Source organism: Neophocaena asiaeorientalis, unplaced genomic scaffold (assembly GCF_003031525.2).
Source record: "Neophocaena asiaeorientalis asiaeorientalis breed wild unplaced genomic scaffold, Neophocaena_asiaeorientalis_V1.1 scaffold30, whole genome shotgun sequence".
Lineage (NCBI taxonomy): Eukaryota > Metazoa > Chordata > Mammalia > Artiodactyla > Phocoenidae > Neophocaena > Neophocaena asiaeorientalis.
This window is the reverse complement of record NW_020174923.1, coordinates 7,316,616-7,332,743: the sequence shown is the minus strand read 5'-3', so window position 1 is coordinate 7,332,743 and position 16,128 is coordinate 7,316,616. Positions and strand designations below refer to the sequence as shown.

General features: G+C 58.4%; 1 protein-coding gene across 2 annotated transcripts in view; it reads right to left on the bottom strand.

The window, feature by feature from the left end:
* ITGB4 (integrin subunit beta 4) overlaps nt 1-16,128 on the bottom strand; it is a 32,881-nt gene that overhangs the window by 4,073 nt on the left and 12,680 nt on the right. For both annotated transcript variants that reach the window (XM_024760907.1, XM_024760908.1), the window contains exons 15-33: nt 15,299-15,402; nt 15,080-15,178; nt 14,791-14,920; nt 13,926-14,048; nt 13,730-13,836; nt 12,947-12,980; nt 12,582-12,770; nt 12,215-12,318; nt 11,841-11,899; nt 11,686-11,709; nt 10,529-10,677; nt 10,240-10,434; nt 9,270-9,418; nt 6,357-6,561; nt 5,396-5,553; nt 4,874-5,054; nt 4,591-4,728; nt 1,482-1,664; nt 1,263-1,394 (exon numbers count right to left, since the gene is read on the bottom strand). In XM_024760907.1, coding sequence (XP_024616675.1) covers nt 1,263-1,394; nt 1,482-1,664; nt 4,591-4,728; nt 4,874-5,054; nt 5,396-5,553; nt 6,357-6,561; nt 9,270-9,418; nt 10,240-10,434; nt 10,529-10,677; nt 11,686-11,709; nt 11,841-11,899; nt 12,215-12,318; nt 12,582-12,770; nt 12,947-12,980; nt 13,730-13,836; nt 13,926-14,048; nt 14,791-14,920; nt 15,080-15,178; nt 15,299-15,402 — 2,463 coding nt within the window. The remainder of the gene's footprint in view (nt 1-1,262; nt 1,395-1,481; nt 1,665-4,590; nt 4,729-4,873; nt 5,055-5,395; nt 5,554-6,356; nt 6,562-9,269; nt 9,419-10,239; nt 10,435-10,528; nt 10,678-11,685; nt 11,710-11,840; nt 11,900-12,214; nt 12,319-12,581; nt 12,771-12,946; nt 12,981-13,729; nt 13,837-13,925; nt 14,049-14,790; nt 14,921-15,079; nt 15,179-15,298; nt 15,403-16,128) is intronic.

The following is a 16,128-nucleotide window of genomic DNA, read 5'->3' as shown; positions in this document are numbered from 1 at the left end:
GGTGTCGGAGGAGCGCCGGCTGCTGGCCGACAGGCGCGGAATGAGCTCCGGGGGCAGCCGCCATGTGATGCGCCGTAGGTCCAGCTCCTCCCCCAGCAGGGGCTCGAACTTCCAGCCGCTGCCGCCTTGGGAACAACGAAGGGCCGCGTTGGCACCGCCGGGGGGCGCGGGCGGCTGCGCAGAGGGGCTGGGGGAGGAGGCGGGCGGCGCTGTGACGTGAGCCCGTCCTCTGGCTCTCTGGGATCCGGGTGTGTGCCGGGGAGCCCGGTGGCCGGCGAGGCCCTCGCCCGAGAGGTGGAGGAGGGCGGCCAGGGCTGCAACTGGCGAGGGGAGACCCCTGGACCAGAGCCTGGGCTCTGCCGCCAGCTGTGAGGACTCCCTGCTCTGAGCCTCAGTTTCCCATCTGGATAACGGAGGGAGTGAACTCTCTCCTGCCGGCCTCCCAGGGGCGGTTCCAGCAGCTGGAGTGCGTCACAGGCAGCCACGTGTACTGCAGCTGAGCTGGGGCACCTGCTGTGCACCAGCTGCTCTTTACTTCAGACCCTCAAAACCCTCAAGACCCTTGGGCTTGGGTTCCTTAAACCCAGGCTTGACACCATGGAGGCCTGGTGTAGGCGAGGATGGAAGAAAATACAAATCCTGAAGGATTTTCACTAATGGTAGTGTGTGATTGGCATCCCATTTCAGACCAGAAAACAGGCACAGAGAGGGTGATTCATCTGAATTCCTGCAGTGGAGCCAGAGCTAAAACTGAGTCCCCAAGAGTCCCAGTCGAGGGCTCTTTGCGTCACACTGTACAGGAATCGAGGAAGGAGGAGGAACAGGGCCAGTGTGGGGAGACACTGCTTTGTGGGCCCCAGAGCCAGGCCTGCCTCCTCCCACATAGCCCTGTCCCTGGGAGGTGGCCTGATTCCACGGCACTGCTGGTGAGCCCTCCAGTCTCAAAACTGTGTTTCCAGTCCCATGTGCACGAGCCTGTGTGCATGTACCCCAAGCACACGTCTTTCTGCCTGTCCTCACACACAGACGTGCATGCTATTTACGGGGGCCACGTCGGCTTTGTCCCCCCTGTACCCAGAGCCAGTGTGCTGCCTGCCAAACCGTCGGCTTTGTAGATGCTCGACTGGGGCTGAGAGGGGACTTCTGGTGTGACCGTCACGCCCAGTGCTCACTGGCCCCTTGGCTCTCTCTGGACACCAGTGACGGCCCCACCCTCGACCCAGGACCCCCACCTTCCTCGCAGGCGTCCCAGGCCCACTCACCAGTGTCCTCAGAGACGCTCGGCCTCTGGCTGCCTGTCGGGGAGCGGAGCACGTCATCGCTGTACATGAGGAAGCTTTCGTAGTCTTCCCCGCTCTGGGCGTCCACAATGGGGATGTCCGGGATGATGGGGACTGCAGGGCGGGAGCGGGTGAGCCAGGGCCCCAGCCTCGGCCTCCTGCCTGCCCCTGTCTGCCCTGTGCCTCCCACCCGCCACTCACTGGACATGGGCCGCTTGGGCTGGGTGGCCAGGTTGATGATGGCCTCCCGCTCAGGCCCCCAGCCTGCGCCGTTGCGAGCCTTGACCGTGTAGCGGTACGGCTGGGACTCCCGCAGGTTCTCGATGAGCAGCGTCCGCTTCTTGGGGCTGTCCACCAGCACCTTCTTCATGGGCCCGATGGGTCCTGGGACAGGGAGAGTGCTTCAGAGGGGTCATCCAGCTTCTGGCCTGGTGCATCCCTGCCTCTGGTGCACCAGGACTGTTGCACAGCCCCTGAACTGCACCCAGGAGTTTGGGGAACGAGTCAGGGAGCGAGCAACTGTTGAAACACAGCTGCGTGCCAAGCCCTGAGAACCTGGGTGTGACTGGCTTAGAGAAGCCTCTGCCAAGTTAAGTGGCAGAGACAGACTAGACTCAAGTCGGCCCCACTGTCACCTCTACCAGTTGCGTCCATGTGCGTCCGCGTGACGCTGGCTCCAGAGGCTTGGGCGCCCTCAGCACCTGTGCCTCCCTGTCCACAACCAAACCCCAAATGCACGGCTGCCCTGGTCACCTGGGCAGGGACAGGAGGAGAGAGGCAGGCCTGAACCTGCACCTGAGGACAGGCTGAGGCTTGTGAGAGCTAAGGGCGAGAGCAGAGGGGAAGCAGCTCTCCTCCACCACACCTAGAAGGGTGGACGCAAGCCCTGGGAGAGAGAAGGAAGAGACCCCAGGCTGCTCTAAGCAAGTTACGGTGCCTAGGCCCCCATGTGACAAGATGGGGCCCTCTATGTTGGAAGACGTCTGGGAGACCAGAAAATGTCCCAGTTGCCAAGGGGTCCAAAGGAGGGCTCTGGAAAAACAACACCTGCTAAGCTTCATGCTATTTGTGTGCCCCACCGCGTGGCCTGCGGGACCTTAATTCCCGAACCGGGGATCGAACTCGTGCCCCCTGCAGTGGAAGCATGGATTCTTAACCACTGGACCACCAGGGAAGTCCCTTGATGCTGTTTGGTAAGTAAACAGCTGTGCTCCAAGAATGGGCTGACGTTGGGCTGTCAGCGGGGGGAAGTCTCTAACCGCCCTCTCTCATCTCTGTCCACCAGGGGGAGAAGGGAAGGGGGCCACCCCAAAGTCGCTGATGCCCTTGGGCCTGCCTCGCACGTGCCTCAGCAGGCCAAGGCCGTGGGCTGAAACCATCAGTCATTCCTGGGATTAAAGGCTGGGTCAGAAAACACTTCCTGACAGTGGCCCGTGGGTGGAGAGCCAAGGATGTGGTACAGCTGCTGAGAAGGCTGTGCTTGGCCAGCCAGGCTAGTAAAGGGCAAGGAGCCCGAGACCCAGAACGATCCTGCTGCCCTCTGCCCTGTTGGGCCACCCTGGCGGTGGTAAGCCTGACTCGCTTTAGGGGCCACGGGTCCTATTTGGGGGTGGTAAGCTCTCCATCTCTGAGATGGGCCAAACGGAGGTGAGAGCACAAGGAGAAGGGCCCCGCAGCAGGCGAGAGGCGGGACCAAGTTCCCTCAAATAGTTTCTCATCCTGACAACTGGCAGGGGTGGTCCCTCCCCTTTCCAGGACTGGGAGAAAGATAACAGTTCTGCCAGGTGCTTTGGCCTAGGGCTGCCAGATAACAATATTGCATGAAATGTACTAGAAAAATTGTCTGTTAGAAGTTCAGGGCGTCCTCTGCTTTTATTTGCTAAATCTGGAGGAGAGAGGCAGGCCTGAACCTGCACCTGAGGACAGGCTGAGGCTTGTGAGAGCTAAGGGCGAGAGCAGAGGGGAAGCAGCTCTCCTCCACCACACCTAGAAGGGTGGACGCAAGCCCTGGGAGAGAGAAGGAAGAGACCCCAGGCTGCTCTAAGCAAGTTACGGTGCCTAGGCCCCCATGTGACAAGATGGGGCCCTCTATGTTGGAAGACGTCTGGGAGACCAGAAAATGTCCCAGTTGCCAAGGGGTCCAAAGGAGGGCTCTGGAAAAACAACACCTGCTAAGCTTCATGCTATTTGTGTGCCCCACCGCGTGGCCTGCGGGACCTTAATTCCCGAACCGGGGATCGAACTCGTGCCCCCTGCAGTGGAAGCATGGATTCTTAACCACTGGACCACCAGGGAAGTCCCTTGATGCTGTTTGGTAAGTAAACAGCTGTGCTCCAAGAATGGGCTGACGTTGGGCTGTCAGCGGGGGGAAGTCTCTAACCGCCCTCTCTCATCTCTGTCCACCAGGGGGAGAAGGGAAGGGGGCCACCCCAAAGTCGCTGATGCCCTTGGGCCTGCCTCGCACGTGCCTCAGCAGGCCAAGGCCGTGGGCTGAAACCATCAGTCATTCCTGGGATTAAAGGCTGGGTCAGAAAACACTTCCTGACAGTGGCCCGTGGGTGGAGAGCCAAGGATGTGGTACAGCTGCTGAGAAGGCTGTGCTTGGCCAGCCAGGCTAGTAAAGGGCAAGGAGCCCGAGACCCAGAACGATCCTGCTGCCCTCTGCCCTGTTGGGCCACCCTGGCGGTGGTAAGCCTGACTCGCTTTAGGGGCCACGGGTCCTATTTGGGGGTGGTAAGCTCTCCATCTCTGAGATGGGCCAAACGGAGGTGAGAGCACAAGGAGAAGGGCCCCGCAGCAGGCGAGAGGCGGGACCAAGTTCCCTCAAATAGTTTCTCATCCTGACAACTGGCAGGGGTGGTCCCTCCCCTTTCCAGGACTGGGAGAAAGATAACAGTTCTGCCAGGTGCTTTGGCCTAGGGCTGCCAGATAACAATATTGCATGAAATGTACTAGAAAAATTGTCTGTTAGAAGTTCAGGGCGTCCTCTGCTTTTATTTGCTAAATCTGTCGACTCGACTCCGGCCCTAAGAGAACCGTGTAGGATCGAGCCATTCTACTTACCTGCGTGGGCAGGCAGCCCTGGACCTGTGACCCCACTGCACATATATAATCTCAGGCCCTCCATCCCTACCTGCCCTGGGAGCTTCTGGGCCTGGCTTTGGAATGCAACTCAGCCCAAACCTGACCACAAACCTAACGATGCCCCAGGCAGTCAGACATACGGGCTCATCCACTGCCCGGGATGCTGTGACCTCCTCCCACTCTTTGCCCCCTCCCCGGGGGCAGAAGGAGAGGTCCAGATCCTTACGGCTGTCCTCGTTGACCAGGCCATAGCAGACCTCATAGGCTGTGATCTCGCCATTGGTCTCGGCCGGCTCAGCCCAGCTCAGCTGGGTCACGGTGGAGGAGACAACATTGAAGGCCAGACGCCCTGGCTCGCTGGGAGCTGGAGGGGGAGGGGATGCAGGAAGAGAGCTGTCAGCCGCAGAGAGGGGGCAGAGTTCTAGGGGGTCGGGGGACAGGGCTGGGCATGCTGGCAGCAGGGTAGCTGGGGGGCAGACAGGTGGATGGACAGAAAGGCGAGGCCTCACCTTCCGGGTGAGTGCGACAGGACACCAGGGAGCTGTAGGGGCCCTCGCCCTGCGCCCCGTAGGCGCACACCTTCATCTCGTAGTCGCAGTACGGGTACAGGTTGGTGAGCTCCACCGAGGGCATCTTGCTGTCGAGGAGGTGGGCTTCGGACTCAGAGTCACCCTGGATCCAATACTTCACCTGCTCCCGGGGCGGGGCTGGTCAGTAGGGAGCAGCTGGCAGAGCTGATCATCCCTCCACTGAGCCCTGCCCTCGTTTTACCCCCTTTGCGCACAGACAGGACCGAGTGACCTGCCAGGTTCACACAGCAGGGCTGGGGCAGGGCAGAGGTGTTTCTGGGGTGGTGGGGCCACAGTCCAGGAACTTGCCTCTCCCCCGGGGAACAGATGGGGGTTCCCCCGTCCACTGAGGCCAAGCATGCCCTCTCCTCTCCCTCAAGGGCCCTCTGCCCCCCGGTGGGCCACCTCCCCACTATGTGCCCAGCCTCCCCCATCCACCACCCTCATTGCCCCCCACCTTACCCGGTACCCTGTTGGCTTGCCAGGAGGGGGCAGCCAGTTGAAGTGGATCTTCCGGGACCCGGTGGCCTTGGCATTGGGGTTCTGTGGGGCACCCAGGTCACCCCGGGAGAGTAGGGGTGATGATAGGGTCTGGCCCATTAAGTTCCCGTCCAGTTCATCTGTAGTGGGTCAAACCAGGGCAGGGGAAGCCAGCTGAGACACCCCGCTTTTGAGGGGGGCAGGAACCCACCGTCGCCACCAGGGGGCGCCAGAAGCCCAGTTAAAACATCAACGCTCCTTCCCCGCACCCCCCCTCAACTGAGACCTGCCAAAGGGGGTCTCTAGAGGGCTGGTGCCCCCATTAGTAAAGCACAGGGCATCCTGCCAAACTTGGGGGGGCCCAGGAGGGTCTCTGGAGGGATGAGAAGGAGGAACGAGTTTGCTCTCTCCCTTTGGCAGCCTAGGGTGTGTCCCACGTGAGAACATCTGGCTCCTCCCAACGCCCTCCATCACTCCTGGACCCCAAGACTCCGCCTCCTGCCCCATCTTCTCGGCAAGCCTCCTCTCCGGGTGGGCTCGCAGACCCCACTATACAGTTCTCAGGACCCATAAGAACTGTTTCACCCCTTCTGGAAACACCTGCATTTTAGCTGGAATTAAGGCTGAAGTCAAAGGGCTAAGGCCCTTAGTGGTGGGATTCACAGCCAGCAGCAGGCCGGTGGCCACATGACCCCAGCCTCTCTGATTGGGAGTAGGGTTGCCAGATAAAGGCAGGATACCTAGTTAAATTGGAATTTTAGATAAACAACAAACACTTTTTTAGGATAAGTACATCCCAAAGAGTGCATGGGACATACTTATACTACAAATGTGGTTGTTACTTATCTGAGATTCAAATTTAACTGAGCGTCCTGTATTTTTACTTGCTAAGACTGTCAAGAAGCCCCCAGCCCTGCTTAAGCTGACTGCAGACTCTGCCTACCTTGGTCCCCAATGATAACAGTGGCAGACTGGGGCTGGCCCAGGCGAGCCCCAAACTTGGGGTTGCTGAGTTGGATGTAGAAGCGGCGGGTCTGGCAGCCCCGCAGGAGGGAGTCCATCTCCTGCAGCTCCAGGAGCTTCACCTGCAGCTCCTTCCAGGTCTCCCCAGGTTGGAATAGCAGTTCGCCCTCTGTGGGGATGTAGTCCTGGGAGTGGGAAGGGGTCAGGGTCAGACCAGGCCTGGGAGAATGAGTAACGGCCACACACCCCACCCCAACCTCACAGATAACGCAGAGACCCTCACACACAGACTGTCCCACGTGGACACGGAATGGCTTATGTTTCTACAATACCTCTTGCACGTCAAGCGCATTACAAATATTAGCTTGTTTACTCCTCAGGGCAGTGTGAGGTAGAGATATTATTGTCCCCATTTTACAAATGAGGAAACTGAGGTACACAGAGGTGAAGAAACTTGCCCAAGTTCACACAGGTAGTTGTGGTGGAACCAGCATTTGAACCAAGGCACAGAGACAGGGATGCAGATATGGAGGGTCGCATACAGGCAGGCACTCAGCCCGGAGAGCTGAGATTTGCAGGCCCCAGACAGGGAGGGAGGAACTGTACCCCGCACTGGGGCTCCGAAGTCTGGATCCCACAGCCCCCAGGCCCTGCCTCCGGGGTGGGGTACTTCCAAAATCTCCAGCTTTTTTTTTTTTTTTTTTTTCCCCAATGCCCCAGAGCTTTCCTGAGCTCCCGTCACATGACGCCACTAGGTGGCACTGCAAACTAACATTCAATTCCAGGCACTGCTAGCCAGCCGCACTGTGCAGAGAGGGACAAACTCAAACGCTGCAAAAACCCAGAAAGAAAAGCAGGAGTTGCCTGCAAGACAACTGACCTCGGGGGGGATGCTTCAAAAATGTCCAGGTGACAAAAGACAAAGCCGGGGAATTATTCTAGATTAAAGGAGACTAAAGACACATGACAACAAAATGCAATGTCATACCCTTGATTGGTTCCTGGATCGGGGGGAAAAAGCTATAGAGGACATTACTGGGACATGTGAACATGGGGGTATCCGAATATGGACTAATTATTAATTATGAGGACAATGTGACATTTCTTAAGTCAGGTATTTCTATCGTAGTTATGTAGAGTGCCCTTGTTCTTAGCAGGCGCCTGCAGAAGGGTTTAGGGTCTATGTGATGTCAACAACTTACCTTGAATAGTTCAGCCAATAAAAGTAAACAAAACACACTCTCTCTCCCTTTCTCTCTACAGTTATAGAGCTATAGGTACATATATATATTCTCTCCCTTTCTCTCTACAGTTATAGAGCTATAAATACATATATATACACACACACACATGCATGTATACATCTATATAGAAAGAGAAAAAGAAAGCAAGGTCAATCTACGTAAAGAGTAAATGGGTGCTAATTTTGTTAGTCTTTCCATCTTCCTGTAGGCTGAAGCTTTTCAAGACAAAAAGTTGAAAAATAAAATGTTTTTAAAAATAGTTCAGGGGCTTCCCTGGTGGCGCAGTGGTTGAGAGTCCACCTGCCGATGCAGGGGACGTGGGTTCGTGCCCCGGTCCGGGAAGGGACCACATGCCGCGGAGTGGCTGGGCCCGTGAGCCATGGCCGCTGAGCCTGCGCATCCGGAGCCTGTGCTCCGCAACGGGAGAGGCCACAGCGGTGAGAGGCCCGCGTACCGCAAAAAAAAAAAAAAAAAAGTTCAATCCCAAAGGATCTTTATAAAAGCATAACAGGATAGCCAGAATCTCTATAATACGGCACATTCAGTGAAAAGGTTCTGGGCATACAAATTCCTCTTTGGAGATTTTATGGGGAGCACTGGAGCAGTAATGAGAACTGTTCCTACCGATAAAAAGAATAGGGTGTGTGTCGGGATCATCTGAGTGCACACCTGCTCCCATGATTGCCAAGTGGGCTGGGCCTGTGGGCCAGTGAGACTAGACTTTATTACGTTTTGAGTGAAGTTTTGATGTGAATATTTTTAGTTTTAAAATGTTGGTAATAGGTATAAACTGGATAACTAATAAGAACCTACGGTATAGCACAGGGAGCTCTACTCAATACTCCGTAATGACCTATATGGGAATAGAATCTAAAAAAGAGTGGATGTATGTATGTGTATAACTGATTCACTTTGCTGTACAGCAGAAACTAACACAGCATTGTAAATCAACTAGACTCCAATAAAAATTAGTTTAAAAAAACGTTGGTAGTAGGGAATTCTCTGACGGTCCAGTGGTTAGGACTCTGAACTTTCACTGCTATGGGCCCGGGTTTGGGTTTGATCCCTGGGTTGGGGAACTAAGATTCCACAAGCCATGCGGCATGGCCAAAAAAATAAAAAATAAAATGTTGGTAATAAATTTAGAAAAACAAACAGACCTGTAAGCCAATCCAAGCACACCCACCAACCTGGACTGGGCAGTTCCCGGAGACTGGGGCCCAGTGATAAAGGGGACACTGCCCTACCACACGGCCCTCCCTGCCCTGAAGGGCTGCTCCTGTAGCACGGCCCAGAGACAGCCTGCCCGGCAACGACAGCCCAGGGACATGGGGTCTGTGATCCCACGTCAAGAGGCCCAGAGTCCCTGGACAGGGGCAGACGGAGGTGTCTATTTCTCTATGGAGAGTTTGGCTGTCCTGGTGGATCCTGGGATGTTGGGAGGGGGACATGGATGGTCTGGACATGATGAGACCTTGCTCAGGGCATCACTGGCACTTTTGGTGCCAGTGCAGGGTGGCTGGGCAGGTGGACATGTCCTTGGGAGGCCAGCCAGCGGCACCACCAGCATCCAGAGACTCAGGCAGCCGCCATGTCCTGCTCGCACCGGGCCCTCGGGATGCGCCCCTGACCCCGTGGTGCAGACTCACCCGGTTGCCCTGCGCTGTGTTGTCCTGCGTGCAGTAGGAGACCTGGGACTTGCCGTTGTCCAGGATACGCCGGATGACGGGGATGCGGGCCACATGCTCCCCGCGGCTGACCAAGTACTCGGGCTGCTCAAAGGACACGATCCCGCTGGCTGCAAGGAGCCAGGCACCGGTCGGGGGTCTTGGCCACAGTCCCTTCTCAGCCCCCGCCCTCCCTCTGGCCCAGCCCGGCCCAGACTCCAGGAGTCTGCTTGTCACCCCTCTCTGGGGAAGGGCAGAGGATGGGGCTGGAAAAGTCTTGCAGGAAAAGTTGACAAGGCTGGAACAGTGTCCAACTAACATCTTGGAAGGGTCAGGGCAGAGAAAGGAGGCCGGGCAGGGGCAAGACCAGACATGAGAGCTGAGACTGAGTAGGCCTAAGTCCTGGGGTCCTGGAGCAGGTGGGGAGGAGGGGTCAGGGACCAGAACAGACCCTCCGGGCGCCGGAAAGATGGTTATCAACAAGTCCAGGTTCCCCGAGGAACCAGCAGGGAAGGCACCGTGGGTGACAGTGGTGTGACGCCTTGCTCACCCCTCTAGATAGGCTTGGGCAGAGGGAGGCCCCAGTCCCCTTCCTGCTCTGATGCCCTGCCATCCTAGGGGGGCCCCATTCAGTCTCCCAAGCTCAAAGGCCATAGGGGAAGAACAAGGAGAGGGGGATGTGCACTGGCTCCAGGAGGACGTAGCACCCTCTGGTGATCATAAGAGAAGCTCCCACACTGAGTGCTTACTACCAGGCACTGTGCGGAGACGTACAGCCGCACACTCCTCACAAGAGCCTGATACCCATTTTACAGATGGAGAAACCAAGGCTCAGAGGTTAAGTCACTTGCCTAGGCCACATGGCCAGGCCCCACTTCCACTTGGATTGAGGAGGAACAAGGGACCCCAGAGCCTCCCTTTTGGCCCCCCTGTCCCCCCCGCCCTGACCGACCTTGCTCCTTGATGATGGTGATGTTGACCAGTTTTTTCTTGACCAGGCGGCGGCCGAGGGTGGCAGTGCCCGCGGGCACGTCGATGGCCTCCACCAGCAGCTGCTTCTCATCATCGTCCTCAGGCCGGATGAAGAGAGGCACCCGCACGTCCACCAGCTCCACACCCTCCTGGAACTCCACCATGCCCCGGGCATCTGGGCGGGCGGTGGGGAGCCGTCAGATGGGGGTCAGGGGGCCGCACAGGGGTGGGAGGTGAGAGGGAGGGGCACAGGGAGCCTGGCCACCTACCCTGGTCTGCAGTGAGGGTGTAGTAGCCAGGGGCCACCTTGAGCTCGTGGAAGGCCCCCTGCTCCACATGCTTCTCCGTCAGCTTCAGCAGGGACTGCTTGGCCGAGCGGGGCGCCATCAGCACCGTGTCCACAATGGTGTGGTCCTGCCTGGGGGCGGGGTTGGGTGGGGAGGTGTCAGGCTGGCCAGGAGGCTGGCACTTGTCCCGCCCCGCCTACCTGTCCTCTCTCCATCAGTGGACAAGATTCTAGGCAGCAAAAAGCAGTCATCAGAACCAGACAGGCCTAGAGGCCCAGGCTGGTCCCGGCGTGGTGGGCCACCTCACCCTGCAGCGTCGGCAACCTCATCTGTGACATGAGGCTACCACTCCCACCCACCTCGCCAGGAAGGGCTGCGGAAGCAAAAGTAGAGTGAGGACAGCATAGATGTGAAGGGTAGAGGCCCTGAAGCCAGACTGCCTGGGTTCAAATCCTGGCTCTATATCTTACCAGCTAGGTAACCTTGGGCAAGCTACTTAAGCTCTCTGATTCTCGGTTTCCTCAAATATAAAACGGGAATAGTAATGGTATCTACTTGGATAAGATAACCACACACATGAAGCCCTTAGAACAAGGCCTGGCCCGTTGTAAGCACTCAAAATGCTGGTCTAAATGGTTCTCACTGAAGGTGATGTGCTCAGTGAGAGCTGTATTCTGTTACTGCGCACGCAGTTCTGTCCTCTCTGCCTGCTGTTCCCACCCCCACTTTTCCCCTGGGGGGGCTGGGACTCGGGGTAGGAACTGGGAAGGAGGTGTGTCACCCACCGGACCATCTTCTTGGCACCCAGCGGTGCCTCCAGGATCAAGGCGTTTGGCGTCGGAGGAGGGCTGCAGCTGGGCACCGGGCTATCCCGGGTACTGGGTAGGGGGCTATCGCCGGCACGAGGGCAAGGACTGGGTCTGCTTGGTTCCCTGTGGTTTTCCTGTTCTAGTACGGGGGCTGGCTTTTGGTGAGGGCTTCATACTGGTATTGGCTCAATGAAGGTCCTACCCAAGGACATACAGACAGCCCTCCTTTCCAGTGGGATGGAGATGGAGATGGAGATTGGGGTGGGGGAGGGGGCAGAGGGGGCAGGTACTTGGGGCTGGTACTACCCCACCTGTGTGTCTTCGACTCACTTTTTCCCGGCATTGGGCTGCTGCCTGTGGAGGACAAAGTGGGGAACGTGAGCCAGGTGGTCCCTGGGGTGGAGGCACGAGCTGCCTGGGGGAGATCCCCTGGCGTTGGCTACATGGGCAGCACCCTCACCCAAGCCCGGGCACCCAGGACCCACCGGAACTTGGTCTGCTGGAGCTTCTGCGCGCCTGGGATGTGCCTGTACACCTCGTGCAGCTGCCAGACAAGGAAGGGCTGTGAGGCTCGGGCCCTGGGGGAGCCTCTCCACCCAGAGCCATCCAGGCCCAGAGGACCTCTCGGGGTGGGCTGGGGGCGTGGCCATGGGCACGCACATTGCCTCCACCCTTCTGGAAGCATTTACAGGGAACAGATCCCAGGATGATCCCAGGCCAGGCACATGTCCAAGGAAGCCCTTCTTTCCTGCCCGGAAAAATCCAGGTTCCCCAGCTGCTTCCCTCTGCTCTCCCGCCACCTGGCTCACACCCAGCCCAGAGATGCCAGCTGCCTGGGATCGGTTTCTTTGGCCCTTACGTTCTCCTCCACTTCCTGGCGCAGCTGGTCACATTCTCGGGTGCCAGGGTTCAGTAGGTTCTCGGTGCAAAGGCGGGCAAGGCGCAGGGACAGCCCGTAGGGCGCTAGGGGCAGGCAGGGAGGGGTGTCGTCAGCCCCTTGCACAGTGGGCACCGCAGAAGCCCCGTCTAGGAGCCATGCTTGGATAGGGGAGCACCTGAGGCTGATAGCACCATCGGGAAGGATAGAAGGCAGCCAGGCCTGTGCCTGCACCCCAGTACCCAGAGAAAATAGGAATGGTGTGATCCCGGACCTGGGAGCAGCGGTGAACGTGCCCCGGGCCCCAAGGGCAGCCCCAGGACCTGCGGTGCCCGGCCCTGGCCCTCACCCAGCTCCGTGGGGCTGATGCCGGCAGCACGCGAGGCAGAGCCAGGCCGCTGCACGTTGGCGGTCTTCCAGCGGACCGTGTCGCGCCCCTTGAGGTTCCCGCCGCGCAGCAGGGGCGTGTCCAGGTGATCCGAGGCCATCAGGTTCGCCCGCAGCATGTAGTGGTCTTCCTTGAAGCCCACCATGTGACCTGCGGGACAGGGTCCTCACACTGGGCCGCTCCCTAGACCTTCCCCACCACACCCCTGCAGGTGGGACCCCGGGGCCTCCCGCCTCTGTTCCAGACTCGGCCCCCGCTTCCCCTCCACCCCAGCTGGAAGGAAGAGCGGGCAGAAGCCCGCCACCCCTGCTGATGCTGGCCCGTACCTCGGTTGCAGCACGGGAGAAGGGCCAGGCAGGCCTAGGAGACAAGGTGGGTGAGGACGAAAGCTGAGACAGCCACCCCAGCCTAGGTAAGCCCCTTCCGCCACCAACTGCCACCCATGCCAACGGTCCAGAGGGGGCAAAGGTGCCTTCCCAGACACCAGGATATCCAGGCAGCTGCAGGGGTCTAGGTGTGTGGCACACAAGGTGGGTACACAGAGGGTGATGGGGCAGAGGGTTCCCCAAATGTGTGCCAGGGGACCCTGGTCCTGCTGTATACTCTGGAAAGTAAAGATTCTGTGATCAAACCCATTTGGGAAGCACGGAATTCCTTCCCCTTATAGTTTCACTATTCATACAACTAGATCAAAGGCTCTGAGAAGTCCTGCAGAGAAGAAACCGCTTTCTCAAATGTATTTGATCACAGAACTCTTTTTCTCTGTAACACACACTAATATCCCACAACGCTGGGGGTTACTGCAGTGTTGTCTCTGCTCCCTACAATGCAGTATCCCGTGCCATGCCGTCCTCCATGTTTTCCTGTCTCCTGTCTTTCCTCCCCAGTAGACTGTCAGCTCCTGGTGGGCAGAGCCCTTCCTTCCCTGTTAGCTCTCGTGACCCTTTGCACGTGGCTGACCCCCGGGCAGGGGCTCCCAGGTATCCAGCCACTGATGGTTGGCAGAGGTGAGAGGCTGGTGTGGGGAGGGCACCAGGGCTGGGCAGAACATGTGGGTTCGCTTGGCCTCTGCCACCTACAGGGACCCTGGTGGCGGGGGGAGCCCCCACCTTGCAGCAGGCACAGTACTTCCAGCAAAGCAGGAGCAGCAGTGCCGGGAGCAACAGGAGGAACACGAGCAGGGGAATGAGCCACCAGAAGGCGCCGGGGGGGCAGTCTAGGGAGGAAGGAGAGGAAGTCGGTACCACTTCCCCCACCGGGGTCCGACAGGCCACCCACACGCCCCCGGCCGGCGCTCCAGCTCACCCTTCCTCCTCTGCACCAGGACGGTGCTGTTGGGCCCGGGGGCGCCATCACCCTCCACGGTGTAGCTGTATATACAGTCGTCATCCTCGTCCCGGAAGGAGCAGTACTCCACCACCTCCTCCGCTGCACCCACAGACGGTCGGCAGGGCACCCAACCCCACCCCGGAGCACCTTAGGGCCTGGTGAGGTGGCCGCTCCTCACCACGGCCCTACTCTGGGGCCCAGCCCGCCCATCACAGGGTGGGAGGCACCTCCCTGGGGAAGAACGCAAGTTCCCGGCAAACTGTGCATACAGCTGGGGCAAGGCGGGGGCTGCCCTCCAGGAGCGTCAAAGGCTGCAAATCTGTGCCCGTCCTGGGCATCACTCAGGAGCTGGGCTTCTACAACGTTTTTCTTTTTTCTTTTCTTTTTTTTTTTGGCCACACGTGGGATCATAGTTCCCCGACCAGGGATCGAACCCACGCCCCCTGCAGCGGGAGTGCGGAGTCTTAACCACTGGCCCGCCAGGGAAGTCCCTTCTAGAACACTTCTCTGACCTAGAGGAAAGGAGGCTGTGAGCCCCCACGGCCCAATTATGGGCCTTTGCCGTGTTCATGGCCCTACCCAGCTCTTTGCCCCCTGCCCAAGCCAGAAGCCATCTCCCCAGGTCTGGGTGCCCTGGCCAGACTGTGCGGCCCCTACCTGGGTCTGTGTGACCTGTCTGGCTTCTGTGACCACTCCCAGGTCTGGAACCCCTCTTTCTGGACTGCATGTCCTCAGTTTGGATTATGAGCCCCCTACCCAGCTCCACAGCCCTGCCCGGATGAGAGACACCACCTACGCCACCGGAAGCCCCCCTGCCTAGTCCTCTCTCCCCGCCCCGTACCTTTCTTAAGCTCATCCACCATCTTGACCTTGAAGCTGCACTCCTTACACTCGTGCCCCTTCTTTTCACCGGTGCCCCACGCCTGGCACTGCACACAGGACCGCAGGTCCTCACAGAGGCCCAGGCGGATCTGGGTGGGTGAAGAGGGTCAGACGGGCACTGTGTTGGGTGGCGGCCCCTGCCACGTCACACCCTCAGGCAGCTCCTCTGGCGCCAGGCTCAGCCCCTCTTGTCCGTCTTGCCCCGTGCCTGGGGTCCCCATGCCCGTACCCAGTGGATCTGGCCTCACCGCTGAGTAGTTGATCTCACAGATGGTGTCTGTGTAGAGCGACTGTTGGTTGCAGTGGCAGCGGCCACACTCGCAGTAGCCACGCCCATTACAGATACCCTGAGTCAAGAGGAGGCACCAGTGAGCCAGCTGTGCCCCCACCCCTGCCTGAGAGGGAGGGTGGTCTTGACTGGGGCCCCCTCTACCGCCCCCCACTGTCTGCCTCATGCCCAGGCCTACCCCGTTGCTGTCGATGCAGGTGGCATTGCTGAGAGGACAGTCACAGCTCAAGCCTGTCCAGCCAGGCTCACACACACACTGGCCCATGGAGCAGCGTCCTCGGTCTGCAGAGAAGGGGAGGGGAGAGGAGAGGCACACTTGCACCTGCAGTCCAGGCTGCCCACTGGCTGGAGCTGCCTTGGGAGCTAGGATGTCTCCAGCCAGGGGCAGAGCCATCTCTTCGTCGCTTTCTTGGAACTCCCTTCTCTCCATTTCTCCCGCTCTATTGTGCCCTTCTACCTTCTACTCTGCAGCTGGGGTGATCACCCCAAAACATAAACCCAATCATGTGTCTCCCCTGTTTAAGAGCCTCTAATGAGTCCTGGCCAATGCAACAAGGTAAGAAAAAGAAATAAAACATAAGTTTTGGAAAGTTAAGAGATGAAAAACTGTCATCATTTACAAGTATCAGAAACATGCCACAAAATAGCAAGAAGAATCTATAAATAAGTTATTAGATTTCATAAGTGAGTTTAGCAAGGTGGCTGGATACAAGGTTAACATATAAAGAGTTAGAAAATGAAATTAAAAGCACCAGTGAGGACTTCCCAGGTGGCGCAGTGGTTAAGAATCCGCCTGCCAATGCAGGGGACACGGGTTCGAGCCCTGGTCCAGGAAGATCCCACATGCCGCGGAGCGGCTAGGCCTGTGGGCCACAACGACTGAGCCTGCGCTCTAGAGCCCACGAGCCACAACTACTGAGCCTGCATGCCACAACTACTGAACCCCACGTGCCTAGAGCCCATGCTCCGCAACAAGAGAAGCCACTGCTACAAGAAGCCCACGCACCG